The 18,044-nt window shown below is 30.3% G+C and overlaps 3 protein-coding genes across 6 annotated transcripts in view; 1 reads left to right on the top strand and 2 right to left on the bottom strand.

Annotated features, from left to right (window-relative positions):
- Positions 1-12,478, bottom strand: part of LOC117169632 ((E3-independent) E2 ubiquitin-conjugating enzyme UBE2O) — a 27,738-nt gene extending 15,260 nt beyond the window's left edge. Inside the window, exons 1-6 of one of the 2 annotated variants that reach the window (XM_033356103.1) lie at positions 11,851-12,478; positions 11,310-11,483; positions 10,734-10,892; positions 8,517-9,200; positions 7,469-7,679; positions 1,832-2,015 (exon numbers count right to left, since the gene is read on the bottom strand). In XM_033356103.1, coding sequence (XP_033211994.1) covers positions 1,832-2,015; positions 7,469-7,679; positions 8,517-9,200; positions 10,734-10,892; positions 11,310-11,483; positions 11,851-12,084 — 1,646 coding nt within the window. In that variant the 5' untranslated portion in view covers positions 12,085-12,478. The remainder of the gene's footprint in view (positions 1-1,831; positions 2,016-7,468; positions 7,680-8,516; positions 9,201-10,733; positions 10,893-11,309; positions 11,484-11,850) is intronic. The other variant, XM_033356101.1, reaches the window with a different exon arrangement.
- Positions 12,385-18,044, top strand: part of LOC117169636 (galactokinase-like) — an 11,666-nt gene continuing 6,006 nt past the window's right edge. The window contains exons 1-3 of one of the 3 annotated variants that reach the window (XM_033356111.1): positions 12,385-12,632; positions 12,713-12,862; positions 16,129-16,311. The gene's annotated coding sequence lies outside the window, so the exon portion shown is untranslated. Of the gene's footprint in view, positions 12,863-16,128; positions 16,470-18,044 lie in introns of all 3 variants that reach the window. The other 2 variants (XM_033356110.1, XM_033356112.1) reach the window with 2 other exon arrangements.
- The window catches only part of LOC117169634, a 4,564-nt gene continuing 548 nt past the window's right edge, over positions 14,029-18,044 (bottom strand). Inside the window, exons 2-9 of the mRNA XM_033356105.1 lie at positions 16,741-16,927; positions 16,427-16,562; positions 16,131-16,351; positions 15,979-16,039; positions 15,765-15,893; positions 15,316-15,651; positions 15,138-15,220; positions 14,029-14,268 (exon numbers count right to left, since the gene is read on the bottom strand). Coding sequence (XP_033211996.1) covers positions 14,142-14,268; positions 15,138-15,220; positions 15,316-15,651; positions 15,765-15,893; positions 15,979-16,039; positions 16,131-16,351; positions 16,427-16,562; positions 16,741-16,927 — 1,280 coding nt within the window. The 3' untranslated portion in view covers positions 14,029-14,141. The remainder of the gene's footprint in view (positions 14,269-15,137; positions 15,221-15,315; positions 15,652-15,764; positions 15,894-15,978; positions 16,040-16,130; positions 16,352-16,426; positions 16,563-16,740; positions 16,928-18,044) is intronic.

The raw sequence follows: 18,044 nt of genomic DNA, 5'->3' as shown, positions 1-18,044 counted from the left end.
GTACCTTTGAGCAAGAACTGCTCTTAAAAGTTAATAATAACTTTGGATGAGCCTTTTATTAAGTATCCATTTGCTTTCGTTTTCATTTTTAAAATAAATTTATAAATAATGTGATTAAAACATACTATTTATTTAATATAACTCGAAATTCTATTTCTGCATGAAAAATTTAGGCTGGCCGTTTCAATAACATAAAAAACTTCCCGATCTTTGCCAGGTTCGCAAATATTTTTCACGGTCAATGAAATTTAAAAAAATTCGAATTACAAATATAAAAATTTTTACATTTTGAAGTACAATGCAACCCTTCAACAGCCCTCCCTTCTTTAGCTCTTCCGAGAATTGACGACGCGCCGTAGGTAGATGAAACAGGAGCTGCGCAGTGTCTGCAGTTGTCACTCAAGCGAGCACTCAGGCGTAAACAAACAAAAGCGAAGCGGGCTATAATGAGTTACTTCCCACCCACCGCCAGCCCCAAAATCGGCATTATAGAAGAGTTTCACTGTGATAAAAACTGAGCTGCAAATCATTTTAAACAATTTTGAACTAGAAATATTAAAAATTGATTCGAATACTTCCTAAACTTTTTTCTTAAATCCTGAAAAATTAAAAATATTTCCTTAAAATGTTGGAATTATTTTTAAATGTTTGTAAATATTCTCTTAAGTTTATTTGAAAAAAATAATAATTTTCAATTTTCGTAGGAATTTTAAACAAACCGAGGCTTCCTAACGATAGGATGCCAACGCACGCGTTCGACTAGATGATACTTAACCAAAAATATAAACAATAAAAAGCTAACCGAGAAGTTAGCGCTAGAAAGTTTCAGCTCGCGGAATTGAGCAAGATGAAGCTGGGAGTTGGCCAAAACTAAAAGGTGCTCGCTCACTCAATCGAATCATGAATGTGCTATCTCGGGTGAGAAAAGCATGAAGATAGAATAGGTAGATAGCCCGAAATAGTCGTGTTGTGTGCGTTGACATCCTACCGTTAGGACGCCTCGAAATATTTTTTGAAATTCTTTTTGAAGCCTTTTAAAAATCTAAACAAGCTTCTACTTTTTTAAAAATTTGAAATCTACAAAAGTCTATCTTTTGTTTCAAATTAGGCCTTGGGCTATGTGCACCGAATTTTCGGCACTAATAGCCGGATCCTTTCGGTATACGTAAACACTTCGCTGAAATTATTTGAAATGACTTCAAACTTTAAAATAACTATTAATCTTTTCATACCTTATAAATACCTCTTTAATTTACTCGAATTTTTTCAGGAATAATTTTTTATTTAGACATTTTTCTTTTTTTTTAAATTAAAACATTTAAAATTTTATAGTAAAGTGCTATTTTAAATTTAATAAAAGCCCTTAATTATGAATGTAATTTAAAAATTGAAAATAGCTTATAAAGTTTAAATCGGGCATTTTAACTGATTTTAACTAAGTCTTAAAACTGCATTTTTAAATTCTTTAAATGAAAAATGTGAGCTTAAAAGCTAAAATGCAAAATGTAAGATTTGTAAGTAAAAGATTTTTGAATTACGCATTGTAAACTAAATGATCTATAATTGAAAAAGATAAAACTTCAACTGATTATTTAAAAGCTGTTGAAATCAAACTTGGACAAATTATTTATCGAAAAATTGGTAAATTCCCAATAAAAAAATCGTGGTCCAACGGCCACCCTGAAAATGTGAGATTTAAAGGAACATTAAGTATCTTTAGTCGGTAATTGAACTGCAAGGAGTAACATTCCAATTATGTAACTTGTGAAGAGTTTCCTTTCTTGAGGAACTCGCCCAAAATTATGAATTACAATATTAACTTTCTACTTACTGGGGACTTTGACTTGAAGTGTAAGTCCTGAACCATTTGATTTTCGCCGTTCGCCCTTGATGATCTACACTTTGTACCACACCATACATGGTTGATTCTTCCTTCTGATCAACGACAAAATCTCCAGGGAAGAATTCCTTGTCATCCAGATGATGAATCGGATACAATTGCGTTGATGGAATACCTAGAAAGTAGTATCATTTTTTATGAATAAAGAAACAAATAGAAAGGCGGAATATCAAACAGACGGCCGTAGAGTGTAATTAAATTTTAGAGAAAAAAGGAAATTTTTGCGATTCATTTTAAGGTATCAGGGAGAGTAAAAATACAATTTTTCATAAATGCCATTTTTGGAACCTTCTGCATATGAATTTATTATTATTTTTGTGTGTTTCAACTTTATTCTCGAGTGAACACGGTTTTTGATCACTAGCCACGGACTACGTTAGGTGCCTGCTGAGTTACGGACGTAAAAAGTTTATAACGATATTTGAAACCTCTTGCGAAGGTGTTAAGTTGAGATTAGGTTTAGTTATCGCTCCATACGGTCTAAGTCGTCAAGGAAGTTTCTTATAATGCGACACAAATTCTGCAACATTTTTTATATTCAGTTAATATCCTACAAGTGAAACGACAAAATACCTTTTAGTGTTTTTAATGGATTTAAAAATATCGCGTCCTGGTATCTAGAGCATATGTTCATGGTATAAACCTGTTAACTGCTTATGGCGTCTTATGGGAAATCCATGCTTTTTCTCACAACGGCTCAGTTTACTCGTAGAATAGGCCAGTGAGACACATATCAGTGTGTATGCAGTCAGTGTATGTAGTGTGTAAGCGACGCGTCTCGATTATTAACACTGAGAAAATGTTTGAAATAAGCTATTTAAAATTTTTGCAAGCACATCTATGTTCGGCTTGCGATTCCAAACATTTTGTCATATAATACTTTGCCGCAGCTTGAAAAAAAAAACGCAGAGACATGCGCGTCCGGGAAAAACAATTTAAAAACAGCGATATAACACTAAAGATAACATGTTTAGACCGCTTGACCCCTTTTAGATAAGATATGAAAAGTTTTCAATTGTCATATAACATTACATTTTTGTTCAACTGTTATAAAAATAACGTGTATTATTTTCCTCTAGTAAATGAACAAAAAACATTTAACAGTTTTAAAAAATATTGAAAATTGCAAAAAAAAAACGATTTTCCTTCGCTGCTCAAAATTTCTGAAATGTCAGTTAACAGGTTTATACCGCGGACGCTTCAATTAATTATTGAAAAATTAATTTTCCCTCAAAACTAGCATGATCGCGGAATTAAAAGAAAACAGAATCTCGTGATTGGTACTACCGAACACTCATTGGAAATATATGTGCGCCTGTGCTTAATCGGTGCCCAACCCCTGTTGACCGGGCGCAGAGGGGGTTAGTTTCAACACTGAACGTGCGTCATGACGGATATGAAATTTCTTAAAATGTAGGCCTGAGTCGCCACAACGCGAATAAATATGTGTGCATTAAAAATTCTTGAACCCGGTATTATGTTTGTTAGGAACTTCATGATAATTTCAGCAACATTTATAATTAGTCGATAGATCTTATGATTTTCTCAAAAAAATTCAATAAACAAATGCATTGATCAAGCATTTGTCAATAGAAAAATTCGTTCTTTTTTGGATGTCGCAAATGTATAATTAATAGAATAGAATATAAGTAATATAATTAACATAATTATTAGAATATATAATCACTTTTTCTAATAGGAATTTTATGATAATTTTAGTGGAATTCAAAATTTGTTGATTAATCTTATGATTATTTAAAACAAATTCAATAAAAAATGCATTAATCAGGTATTTGTCGACAGAAAAATTGTTTTTTTTTCTATGTCTAATTTTTTATTCAAGAATTTCATGATAATTTCATTAACACTCATACTTGGTAGATAAACTCTATGTTTTAAACAAATTGAATAAACATATGCATTATTTGGCTATTTGACGACGAAAGTTTTTTTTTCAATCTCAGTCCTTTCAGTTTAAGTTTCTCATTACTTTCATTCTTTTAATAAGGCTGATCCAAAAATATTATATCATAGACAAAACTGGAAGAAAAATGTTATTCTACTCGATCCTGAAGCTGCAGCCTTATTAAAAGAATGAACGTAATGAGAAAATTAAACTCAAAGGACTGAGTGTGAAAAAAACTTTTTCAAATACAAATACCCAAATAATTTATTTGTTTAAAAAACAATAATAAAATTGTTCAAAAAATTATGAATTGGGCTGAAATTGTCATGAAGTTCCTAATTTCATAAGTTGAAAGCGAAAAAACGAATTTTTCATTCGACAAATGCCTAATTAATGTATTTTTTTCTTAAAATTGTTTTAAAAAATAATAAAATTCAAAGTGGGACGATGGTCGTGGGGGCTAAAGCGTAGGCTTTGGACCCACTCCTTCGGCTTGCGGTTTCGATTCCCGCCTCACACTCTGGAAGAGTGTCGGTGGCCCATGCGGTGAACACTAGCCTAGCAAGGGATTTGTTCATCTCCGGAGAGTCGAGGGACCGGTACCTCTAGAGAAAAAGGTTTTCTCTAAGTACTTAAGGCTGTTGCTCTTGGTGGTTCGGAACCCACCTTAAACTGTAGGTCCCCCTTCCACCACCAAGTAAGTGTGTGGAGGGTGTGTAAAGGAATAGAGAAGGTGTAAGAAAAATGTAAACCCTTAGGGGACACATTAGAAGCTTCCATTCCAAGTAATAAAATTCATCAAAAAATTATGAATGTTGCTGAAATTGTCATGAAGTTCCGAAATGAAAGGACAGGCATAAAAAAAGATAATTTTTCCGCAGACAAATGCCCGAATAATACATTTTTAAATTAAATTTGTTTAAAAAAATCATAAGGTAAATCAACAACTTAAGAATTTTTTCAAAATTATTATAAATTTCCCAATTAAAAAAATCGAAATTGAAAAAAAGAATTTTCCTGACGAAAACAAAAATTTCATATCCGTCATAACGCAAGTTCAATGACAAAAATAACTCCCTTTGCGATCGATCAACAGGGGTTGAGCATCGATTAAGGACAGGCACACATACACGTATTTCCAATGATAGCTCTATGCTGTCAATCACGTGATTTAGATTTTTTTGTTAAATTCCGCGATTATGGCATTTTTCAAAGCTTTTGTAAATTCTTTACAATTATTGAAATCTTTAAAATCTTTGTGAACTCTTTCTTTAATCTTTGTTTGCGAAATCTTTTGTGTTTGTTTAAAATCATTGAAGTCTTTTGAAACCTTCTCAAATGGGTTGGAACCTTTTGAAATCGCTTACAATCTTTGAAATGTTTTGAAATCCTTATGAATTCTTTAAAGAAATTGTGAAATCTTCTCTAAGTCTTTTGTATTCATTTGAAATCACTGGAATATTTGAAATATTTGTGAAATCTTCATGAAATTTGTTGTAATCGTTTAAAATCATTGGAATATTTGAAATCTTTGTTAAATATTATAAAAAATTTTGCTAACGTTTAAAATATTTGAAATCTTTTAAGTCCTTGAAAGCTTTGAAATCTATGAAAACTTTGTGACATTTTTGTAAATATTTATAAAATATTTGAAATATTTTTGAAATGTTTCTTTAATCTTTGTTCGTCAAATCTTATCTGTTCGTTTGAAATTATTAAAATCTTTTCAAATCTTCTCAAATTTTTTGAAACCTTTTGAAATCCTTAAAAATCTTTTAAATCTTTTGTAATCGTTTGAAATCTTGTCAAACATTTTTAAATCGTTTAAAATCTTGGAAATAGTTTAAAATCCTTGAAATCTGGTTAACTGCACCCTTGTTGAAATCTTTGAAATTCTCGTATTGTTTTTAAATCTTTATGAATGTTTTATGAAATCTGAAACTTTTGTGAAATCTTTTGACATCTCCTAAAAAATGTGAAGTTATTTAAAATCTTTGAAATCTTGAAAATCTTTTGAAAGTTTTAAAATCTTTGTGCAATGTTCGAAATCTTAGCGAAATGTTCGAAATCTTTTGAAATCAGTGTGAATTTGTTGGAATTATTTAAATTATTACAAAACTTAGTGAAATCTTTTGATCTCCTAAAAAATTTTGAAATCTTACAAATGTGTTTTAATATACCCTTTTTAAAATCTTTAAACTCTTTTGCAAGTTTTAAAATCTTTGTGAAATGTTCGAAATCTTGGGGAATTTTTATGAAAATTTTTTAATCTAGCGTACAAGCCTTTTTTGAATGTTCGAAATCCTTGAAATCTTTGTGAAATATTTTGAAATGTTTATAAAATCTTTCTTGAATCTTTGTTTGGAAAATATTTTGTATTCGTTGAAGTCATTGAATTATTTGAAATATTTTGAAATCTTCTAAAATGTTTTAAAACCTCTTGAAATCGTATCAAATTTTTGATATCTTTGAAATCTGGTGTACTGTACCCTTTTTCAAATCTTTGAAATCCCTTCAATCTTTAAAGTTGTAAAATGTTTGGTAAATTTTTGTGAAATTTCTGTGAAACCTTTATTTAAATCTGGCGTGCGCGCCTTTTTTTAAATCATTAACATCCGTGAAATATTTTGAAATCTTTAGAAATATTTTGTAACCTTTTGAAATCTGTTGTATACTCAAAAACCGAGTGGTCAACCCCTCGAAAAATCTGTTGTATGGCCATGGCTTAATCTAATTCTGAAACTGAATCAACATCGAAATTTTGAACTAATAATTGTCATAATTTCTAAGTAGAACAACTCAACAAAAAGTGCCTTGAAATATCTTCATTAATTCTATAATAATTAAAAGATAAATTATATCTTGACGAATAAAAAATTTGTCAGAGGCAAGATTTTTTCTAAGCGAGATGTTTCGTTCATAATAGGCTAAAAGATATAAATGACTTTTCGCATTTCGATAAAATTACTGTTATAAAAGCAAAAAAAAAAAGAATAATTAAAATTCAAGGAGAGATTAAGGTTTTCAAGGTCACTAGACACACTGTCTAGATGTCCTTGGTTGCGCATTATCAAAATACTGGTTTCTTATCCCACAAAGCATCATAGCACGACCTAAAAAGTCGATTATATGGGGGAAGGTCTTGTAAGTTTTTGAAAATTCAAGCAAATAGTGATGTGTTTTTTTCCAAAAAGCCAACCAATAGTCAGCTATGTCTTCCACGTCCAGAACTGAAGTGACTTACTTGATATTTTGCTGTTTACTGATGACAGTACATTAGAAAAAAATTCAGTAGGTTAAAAGAATGAAAAATATATACACAGCAGAATCTAAGAGTGCTCATTTTTGACTTACTCCATTTTTTTTGTTTCTAACAAACGTTTATCAGTAGATAGTACTAAAGTGTTAAAGGCATTTTTCAAAGCTAACTTAAAAAAATTAATTACTCTTGTCAGTAAAACCCTAAATTAAAGTATTTTTAGGATTGTAAAGTTTTTGAATGCGTTAAATTTCTTTCTTTTTTTAAAATAATTCTTGAAAAACTATTCGAATAACTTCGTGAAAAAAAATGAAATCTGTGCAGAATTCTTGATTTTAAGGATTTTTGAAATTCACGGGGAAAAATTGATCTCTGTAAATTAAAAAAATCAATAAAAACATACCAAGTTCCACCGAACCGTCTTGCCAAACGACATTTGCCTTTGTATTAGTTGACAAAGTTTCTACAACGATTTTAGTACCAGGTATCAAAGGTGCTGGTGGGACTTTGGGCTTGGCTTTGCAAAGCTTCTTCTTCTTGAGTACTTTTGTCATTAGAGCAGGCCCTTTCTTCTTCCTTCCCATTGATGACATACTTGAGCATCCACTAGATATCTGCAAACAATAATATAAGACACTATTAATTATTACGTCAACAGCTTAAAGGCCCTCTTTCGGGTAGCTAATCAATTTTGCGTTTGAGCATGCTTGGGCCTTAAGAGTCGTTTCCCAAAAGTGTCGATAAATTTTGGTAAGAAAATGTTGTTTATCTGTTTTATTTTCTAAACACGCATCGGAAGATTTTTAGAACCGTTTAGAAAGTTTAATAATATAGCGGAACACATAACTTACAAAAAAGTTACAACAAATTGCGAAATCATTAGAATAGACGTAAAAAAAGCTTAAAAATGATGCAAAATTTTGTTTTTGTTTAGTCGTGTTTAAAAAAAATATTTTATAAAGTGATTTTTTCTATTTCTTCCCTAAAATATTACTGTCGAAGGAGTAGAAGCAAAACTTCAGGGACAGACTTGCAGGCATAGTATCTCTATGCATAATTTTTAGATCCCTCGGTTTAATACAAATTATTCGTATAAGCATAAATCATTCATATAATTTTGTCTCCATTAATTTTTCAGTTTTCGTGTATGAATTTGTATTTGACCGGGAAATGTCACTGAGTGGGTATTAGAGCTATATTTGAATTTACCATTTCTAAAGAATAACATGAATAAAATTTCGAAACTGCTAAAAACTACTTCGATGTACGTACTTTATTCTATTATTATTTTTAAAAATGCATTAAAGCTTGGAAACAACTTTTTAGCAACCACGATTAAATTCTTGGATTCCTTTATAAGACGTCTTAAATCCAATGCTTAAACTTGGCCTACGGCTAGTGCTTGTCCTACTTAAAAATGAATAAACTTAATACGTAAAAATGAAATATACCGAAGCTGTGTCACTTTGCGAGCCAGTATCTTCCGTATCCCAATCATCGGAACTCTCTGCATTCTGATTTTGCGGTGGAGGCATTAAAGTGTTATTGGTCGGCACATTAGGTACCAAATTCACATTATTTTGAGCATTTGCGTCGTGACGCTGATTTTGAGCATTAGCTTGATTTTCGTTTTTCTCTTTCTCCTTGTCCCTCTCTTTGTCTTTATCTTTTTTCTTACCATCTAAACATTTTGCAGCACTAGGACGCATTTTTCTTGGACTGTGCTTAGGAACTTGATAAAACTCCTTCTGCTGCTTCCTCCACTGTTCGCGAGTAATAACATTCTCGTTGCCTGTGATCACATAAAAGTTACGATCGCCTACTTGTAAGGTCGAGGGTTCGAAAACGTTTAATAACTTGAGTTTCTTGAGGTCCTCTCCCTCGACTACAAATTTCGGTTGAGCTTGATCCGACCAAGCTCCGTCTTTCGAGTAGGCTCGGCACTGCCAATGAACTCCGACCCAGTCGGTTTCCACCTTTTCGACGATCACTTTCGTCATTTTCTGCGGCTTTGATTTGCGCTTTGCTTTCATTTCCTTGGTACACTGAATCCATTGCGCATCCTCAAGACAGTGGACAGGGCCCCATAAACTTTGTCCAGGATAGAATTCAGAGGAGTGAGGAAAGTCATTTTCCTGGAAACAACAGATTCAAGTTATTAATTCAATCGAGTTTTTCATTTTCTAGTAGCAAGTTTGAACTGTTTACTATTATTATTCAATCGTTAAAAATTGAAGAGTTTCATATCCAGACATTAGAAATTTAACCATTTTAAATATTACAAAGGAAAACAGTGTCAGATTTATAAAATTGTGTATAAAATTGGTCAACTTCGAGGGGTCGATGAATCTTGAAACCTTTGTGATATCATTAAAACCCGTACAAAATTTTTTAAATCTTCTGAAATATTTTGGAATCTTTGAAAAATTTGTGAAAACATGAAAATGTTGGTGAAATCTTGACATTCTTTCAATTATTTGTGTAATTTTTAAAAATCTGTTTGCCATATTTTAAAATCTCTTGAAATCTTTGCGAAATCAAATCTGCGAAATAAAATTGTTGTATAATCATTTACATCCCTTTGAAATCTCTTAAAACTTCTGTAATATTTTGAAATCTTTGTAAAATCGTTTCCAAAATCTTTGAAACCTTCTAAAATGTTTTTAAATCTTTGCAAAATTTGTGAAATATTTAAAATCTGAAATGTTTCAAAATTTTTAAAACCTTTTAAATATTTTGAAATCTTGATGAAACCTAATCTTTGTGAAGAAATCTTTTGAAACCTTTGTAAAATCTTGGTGAAATCAAACCTTTGAAATTAAATTTTTGTGAAATCATTGAAATCTTTGTGAAATTTTTTATAATCCTTGAGAAATCTTCGAAAATTTTTTAATATCTTTTGAAATTTTTGCGAAACCTTTTCAAATCTTTGTGAAATCAAATATTTATAATTAGATCTTTGTAAAATAACTGAAATCTGTTTAAATCATTAAAATCTTCTGAAATATTTTTAAATCCTTGTAGAATCATTTGAAAAATCTTAAAAAATCTTTTAAATATAAAATATTTTGAAAAATCTTTGAAATCTTTGTAAAACTAATGACATCCTTGTGAAATATTTTGAAAAAGCTTTGAATAATAAAAACGTTTGCTTTTATCTCTTAAAATCTTTGTACTCTTTGAAATCTCTTATCTTGGTAAAATCTTGGTGAAATGAAACCTTTGTATAATTATTTGGAAAATCTTTGAAATCGCTTAAAATCTTTTGAAATGTTGGTGAACTCAAATATTTGAATTGAAACCTTTGAAATTTTATGAAATAATTGAAATTTGTATGAAACCTTTGAGGGGTCATTCAATAAATACGCCATGCGTTTAGGGGAGGGGGGCTGCTGAAATATCATTGCCATATTTTTGTGAAACTTTGCAAAACTTTGAAATATCTGTGAAATCTTATAGAAATTAAATCTTGGAAAAATCATTGAAATCCTTGTGAAATCTTTAAAGTCTTCTGAGATATTTCGAAATTTTTGTGAAATCTTTTGAAATCATCGCAATCTGGTTTGCACTCAAAAGTCGAGTAGTAAACCGTCGACAGTTTGAAACTATTAAAAAAATTCTTTCATTATAAAAGTTACTTAACTCTTGTGAATTTGTATGTTACTTACGTTGTCTCTCTTTTCTTCAAAATTCTCCAAGCCACGAGCATCCATTTCATTAATGACACATCGCGACCCATCAGAAGTGGCTAACCACAATTTGGAATGAACGATCCTGATGCCTCCTACCCATGAATCCATACAAACTGCTATATCTGTTGAAAATTCCTGAAAGAATCTTTCTGTTAGTGTCAATGTCAAATTTACTTGAGAGTTTTAAATTCGCCAATATTGTAAATTGGTTTAGACCAGAGTGTGTATAAATTTCGAGTCTAAACAATAAAATTAAAATGAACAGAAACTGAAAATCTTGCAATTATTAAAACAATCGTAGCTGATAATCGCATTTGCTAAAATGTTTAATTATTCTCATAAAAGAATACTTCTAAGAGAAATTTTTCATTTGAATCCTCATCTTCAACAAATAAATTATCCCGTTACAAATCTACGAGGAATTTACTCTTATTTGCACAAGAGAGAACACAAAGGTTTCCATGACTGCAGATCAAAACAAAAACACAAAATCGTTCCAAAGTAAATCAAGACTTTAAACATATTTACAATAAGATAAATAAAAAAGCATACCTCCAAGGGAACCAGATCCTCGCTTTTGATATTTGTAAGGACTTGTTTGGTACCAATGACTTGAACGCATGCCGTCAGTTCAATATCTCTACAATAACCCCTTTGTGTGTCCTTTCCTTTAATCATTCGGCGAACAACATCTCCTGGCATCAAAGTTCTGTCTGCGAGGTGAACCTGAACCCAACAAATTATCAAATTATCAAATTTAAATTATCACATCATTTTTGCAAATTGACATCAAAATTCACGCCATCCAGAAGCTTGTTAAAACTTAAAAAAGTATTTAATTTCAACAAAAATAAACAGCATCAAATGACAACTTTGATTTTATCCCGTCTATAATTGCTAACTTTTATTTCCCGATACTGCAATGCTATTAACAAATAGAAAGTCTTATCTAGCTATTACAAAAAAATAACGTCTCCGACGAAACATTCTATAGCTTTTTCCGGTTAGGTTTTGCAGATGTTGAAAAAGTGGGGTTAGGTTTATAAACAGAGACTTAAAGGAAAAAAATGTAATGTAATGTTATAAAGAGTACCTTTTTAGAATTGACGAGTTCCTCGACGCCGGAGGGATGCCAGACCACGCGGATTTCGCCCTTTTTTTTCTTAGGGCTCTCCTCGCTGGCGGAACTGTCGTCAGAGAAATCCTGGTCGTCGTTTTCCATGATGATGCCAAACTCGACATTGCCCTTCTTGTCGACCCTGTAGACGACATCCTCGTAGAAATATTGGTCGTCGACGGTGCTGACTACGTTCGTATTCGTAGCCATCTTTTATCAATTCAGATTTCTAATTCTTCCCGTCTAGCCGACGGACGAAGTACGAAGAGTGACAGATCCACGATACACCGCGCACTGCACTTGGCGCACTTCGCAGAATACGAATTGTCCGATTATTTCGACCCCGACCGCGACCCCGACCCCGAGACCCTATCCAACCCCGAACCAGACGACCGATCTAAAATTTCCGCCCCCTTCCACGATTGATTTTTCTATGGGATCACCGACCCGATCCACGATTTTTTCTAGCAGCCTAAATTTAATCGATCAGCTGTTTCCTGTTTTGCACCTCTGACGACAAACGCGAGATCGTCTTTTTTTCTTTTAAATTATTTTACTATAACTCTCATATCAATTCTTAGATCCTTTATATGTAGTGAAATCTATTCGGAAGTTTATTTCCCAATTTTACTTTATGTTGATGTGAAGTGTATTATTGTTGTCAAATTTAGGTCATTTAAGTGATTTAGTTTTTTGTATGTTTTGAGGTTAGGATTTTAAAGGAGAATCGTTTGTATTCGTTAGAATGAGCAATAATGGTTGGCATGTTTATTTAAATGCGTAATTGCAGAAATTAGGAGATTACACATTTTTAAACTAGACATATAAATGTCCACAGGATAAATTTAGGTAGCTATCAGGTTATTTAATATAATCTAATTTAACAAACAAACAGAAAGAGTGCCTCTGACAGGAAGTGCTGTAAACTCCAAAAATTTGAATGGTTCAATTTCCCGCGTTGTTGGCCGAGTGCTCTTATTGGTTATTGGTACGTGATGTGTTTTTTAAACTAAATACAACTTGTTTTTTAAAGTGAATTTTTTGTCTCAAAAATTTTACAGAATAACGTAAAATCTATTTAAAGTTTTTTTAGAATAATAATTTGTATTCAAAAGAAAAAACTAACCATGGGTATTAAAATGAATTAAAATGTTGAAAAAAATATATAAAATTTACAAAAAACACCCTTGCTTTTTGATGAAAACTTGCAGCGTTTATGAGAAAAAATAAATTTAAAAAAAAGGTTCCCACCGTCAAAAATGGTTAAGCCCGCACCAAACTGATAGGATACCTTTTTTATATTAGCAAACACTTTTTTTAAATATTGGAAAAAATAAAAACGTTGGGTTTTCCTGAAAATATTCTTTTCATGTTTTAAAAATTCGATGAAAAAATTTATTTTCTGGAAAGTACCAAAATTATATTTTTTTCTTATATTTTATTTACAGTGCATTTTTATTTTATTTTGTATTAAAATTGGAATTTTTAAGGAAATCCACTTTCAATAATTTTAGAAAAACATCTCACAACATTGTCATTTTTCAATTAAAATTATGTTTTGAAACTAATTAAAAGATCAAGAATTTACACGTCGAATAAAATCCTAAATACATGCACTCGTTCGGAAAATACTGAATTTTGGGAAAAAAATCTGTCCATTTATGAGAATTCGAAAGTAATCTTGGAATGATTATAACGAATCCATATGCTGGAAATCCTGAACATTCAAATGAACGAAATCTTAAATAATTGCTTTATAAATTAGAAACAGTGATGTGCAATTATACAAGAAATTTATAATACATGTTTTGATTTATAGTGGGAAAAATATTTCTAGACGAAATGGAATTGGGAAAACAGAGAGAAGCTGAGAAAATATATTCCTTTCATTTGAGAGATCAGAATTTCTGGCACATACAAATGCAAAAAAGTGTTATTATACTGAGAAATAAGTATTCCTTTATTTTCACCATAGAATTATATATATTCAAATAAAAAATTATTTTGACACCCTAAGTTGAATCTCTCTGCCTGATTTGAAATAGAATTTGTCTAATATTAGTTGGATTATTGCTTTGAAATTGTTTGAAGTAAATAAATGCGTATGGTGAGAAATTATCCAAGTCCAAAATGTATTCAAACTCAACAATTTTTATTGACTATGGACATACATATTCTTATTAATAAAATTATACTCTATATATAGGGTCGAAAAATTTTTTTACCTATAGGCTATTTTTTTTAAGTGTCTGATTTTTTCTTAAAGTTTAAACAGCAAAGTGTGTTCGTTGAAATCCTTGTCCTAGACTTTGTAAAATTGTTTGCACCTCGTTTTCTTTTTGATGAAAAAATACATGAGCATCAAATTTAGTAGCTACACTGCAGTTTGTTTCTCTAAAAAAATCAAAAATTGAACAATATTCATTGAAAATTGTCCGTAAATTTGGTAGATGTATTCAAATCTTTAAAATTATTATAAAATTTTTTTTAAAGACTGAATACATTTGAAGTTAGACAGGTTTTAGACTTGATCTTGCAGAATTTCTCGGGGAAAAATATTTCGTTTTCAGAGGAAATTACGCGATATTTATTTTTCCGATTTTCGAACAAATTTTTGCAAATTTTTTGTAAATCACGAGAAGAACCAAAAACTTTTATTTTTGGTGAAAAAATTGTCATGACCACAAAAATGGTTTAGCCTACTTCCAGCTGATAGGAAACCTTCCTTATATAAGCAGAAACTGTAACAAATATTAAAAAAAAAAGGTAGGTTTTTCCAGAAAATAATTTTTTTTCTTACGTATTTTTAAAACACGAAAAAAATATTATCTTTAAATCCCTCCTATTTAATTTTACCCCATACTTTTTTTCTAGTTTCTACTTATACAACAAATTATAAGTCTGGTCAAAACTTATAGAGGTTTAAAGACATTTTTTGTTTGTTAAAAAGCAAAGCTCAACATTCAAGTATGCATAACTTCGTAGAAAATTTTTTTTTCGCAAAGCAGGAAAATATGTATCCCTAATTGCCTCTGAAAAAAGATATATTTCGTCTCTGAGAGATTCTACGACTTATGGTGTAGAATCTGTCTGATTTGAAATGTATTTGGTCTAAATTTTTTAAATATCTTTTGAGGTCTTCAATTATAGTTTTTTGTGTGGAATTTATTTGTTTGGAGTTAATTTAAGGTAATCTGTTAAATATAAAAAATCTGATAATCTAATCTTACAAGTGAAGAATTTTTCAATTAATTTGATCTTACCCTGCTATAAACGCAAAATAATTAGGAATGTTTGATGTACGCCCACAAGATGAAATCTCCATGTAACTTTGTTGAAAAATTATCTGAAATATCAATATTACAAAGTCCAAAAATGTATCATTTTTTAAACATACATAATGGAAAAACGTTAAAGAAAAAATTAATAAGCAGAAATTACCGTTCCGTTGGAATCTAGGGTCACTTTGATTCCAATTTCAAGGCACTCGAATTTAACGGGAATTAATTTCGTTTCCGCAGATCTCAGTAAATTCCAAATTGCCCTTTCAATTTGCTTCACATCACCTTCTGTGCCTGTAGATATCGAACCACAATACTTTACGAAAAACCCAGAACTCGGTACCTTATTTTCAGTTTCATTGAATTGAGAAGTTTTGCCATGCGATTCTCCGGACTTAGGTGAAGCTTTTAATAAATTTTTCATTTTGTCTATTCCGGAACTTTTTATCAATCCCACAATCGGTTCGAAGATATCATTTGACTTTTTGCTTCGATGCTGGGAAACATTATATTGAACGATTATTAAAAAGTTAATTTACTTTAATTTAAAAAGAAATTAGAGAATTATGCTAAAAAAATAAAGTCATTTATGAATAAAGGTAAAATTACTTTAACGATATGTAAAGATAAAGGACGGCTGGAGGAGTTTCTCATAATTTTTCTCAATCTTCCTCTGGTGTTAGAAGTTATGACATTTCCATTTATTTCATCTAGAACGTCTCCAACTTCTATTTCTTCCTGACAGTTTATAAAAATATTTAAGTAAAATTGACTCTAATTTAAAAATAATGTTTATTTTTATCTGCTTTAATAAAATCATTACATTTTCTCCAGCAACAGAATTTTCCTCGAGTTTAATAATCAGAGCTCTTCCTTTCGTGAAGCTACACAGAAAATCTTCATTATTGTTTATTGTACTAATATTTATTTTTCATTAATAAGAGAAACAATTATTTTCGAGTTTCATTTACAGACCAAACCGACATTCCTAAAGATTTGCAAGGCACGAACTCGGCTGAAATGCATTCTGGTAACTGCCAAGTATCATCTAAAAAGCTGGCATTTCTGAGATTCAATCTAAAGTAGATTTTACTGATTTGCAAAAGCACCGAGAGAAATATTTCGCCAAGGATTTCATCTCCCAGGATACTATTATGTGAGTAATATTCCAGCGAGGATAAATGGTGGGTTCTTATCTGTAATCAGAAAGAGCATTTCACGTGTAAAAATTATATAGATGAAAAACCAATCAATATTCCTTCATAACTTACGATATATTGCACTGGCAAATGCAGGCACCTTCGAGTTAAACAGGTTCGTATCAATAATCGTAATCGACCGATGGGATTTTGTATCTTTAAATTCTCTCGGACATTTTCTACTGCTGATGTAAATGCAAAAAGGGAGCTGCAATGATAAGAAATAAAATAAAAAATGTAATATTTAAAATTAATCCCTTGAAATACTTGAGTTTCTTATAATTAATTTTTGAAATATTTGTACAATTATGGAGGGTTAAGATTTTTAAAAATTTGAAGCTAACGATTATTAAAATTTGTTAAAAAATGATGTTATTAATTTAAACCTGTCATTTCTATCAGCGATTTCTTCTAACCAATACCAAGCTTCGGGTAATTTGGGAAATCCAAATGCATTCAGGCGAGACAAAACTTCTCTTTGAAAACATGCTTCTATACTTTTACAAAAGAAAGGTAAATCTTCATTTTCGTCTCCAATGTCTGTTCCACATTTGGTTAATTTGAGAGTCCAACCTGTAAGAACGATGTTAATATTATTTTGAAAAATTTTATTTTTAGAGGTATGCTTTTAAAAATTATTTTTAGTCACGGGTACATAACTTCAAAATTTTGTGAACACATATTACACAATCGCAGGGGATTTTAATTTATTTTAAGAGAAAATTATTCCACAAGTTCAAATTAGAAGTCTACAAAGATAAAGGATTTTGAATTATTGTAAAAGCACTTGAAATTAAATAATAATAAATTAATAAATAAATTAAATAATAATACTATTAGGTTTTCAATTACGCCCTTCAGTAAAAAATCCATGACATTAGGAATACAAAAAAGAGTTTTATTTTAAACTTCAAAAACTAAAAGATTTTAAATAGTTTAATTACGAATTCGAGCATTTGAAATTAAAAATCTATGGAATTTAAGAAAGTACAAAATGTTATTTCATATAGCGTGCAAAATTGAAGAAACTTCAAATTAGAATTTTTAATGATAGTGTTTAAAAGTAAACCTTTAAAGATTTTTAGGAGGAACTTTAAATTTAAAATTGTTGATTTTACATTTTGAAATTTCACGTGTTATAGATTAAAAAAAAGATTATTTTGAGTTAAATTGAACCTTTCAAAACGGTTTGATTTTAAATTTCAACGTTGAGCGTCTGGAAAATCAAAAACCAAAGTGGATAGCGTTAACTTTAAAACGTTTTTAATTTGTACAATTAGAAATTGAAATGCTTTAATAGTTGAAAGCTTCAAGTTTTAAAGAGTTTGATATCAAAATATTTTTAAATTTAAAGCTTTCTCTATAAATAATTTTCAAATTTCAAGCTTTCTAAGATTGAGTAAGTTGAAAGTAATGATTTCAAATCGATTTAGAAGCCTGTACATAAAATGTTGACAAATCAAACATATATTTCGTTTATTATGTTCTAATATTATATTTCGACGTTGAATTAAAATAATATTAATATTATAAAATAAAAAGTCGTATTGGAATTTGACATTGTAATTAGTTTTAGAAATGATCACTAGAAATTTGTAAACGACTTTTAAATTTCCGCATTGTATGTCTCTATTTACTGCAATGGAGTTTAATATTTGATAATTTGCAGTTTTAAACTTAAGGCGGGAAG

This window comes from Belonocnema kinseyi, chromosome 3 (genome assembly GCF_010883055.1).
Source record: "Belonocnema kinseyi isolate 2016_QV_RU_SX_M_011 chromosome 3, B_treatae_v1, whole genome shotgun sequence".
Classification (NCBI taxonomy): Eukaryota; Metazoa; Arthropoda; class Insecta; order Hymenoptera; family Cynipidae; genus Belonocnema; species Belonocnema kinseyi.
Note: the sequence above shows the minus strand (reverse complement) of the source record. Positions and strands in the feature narration are given on the sequence as shown.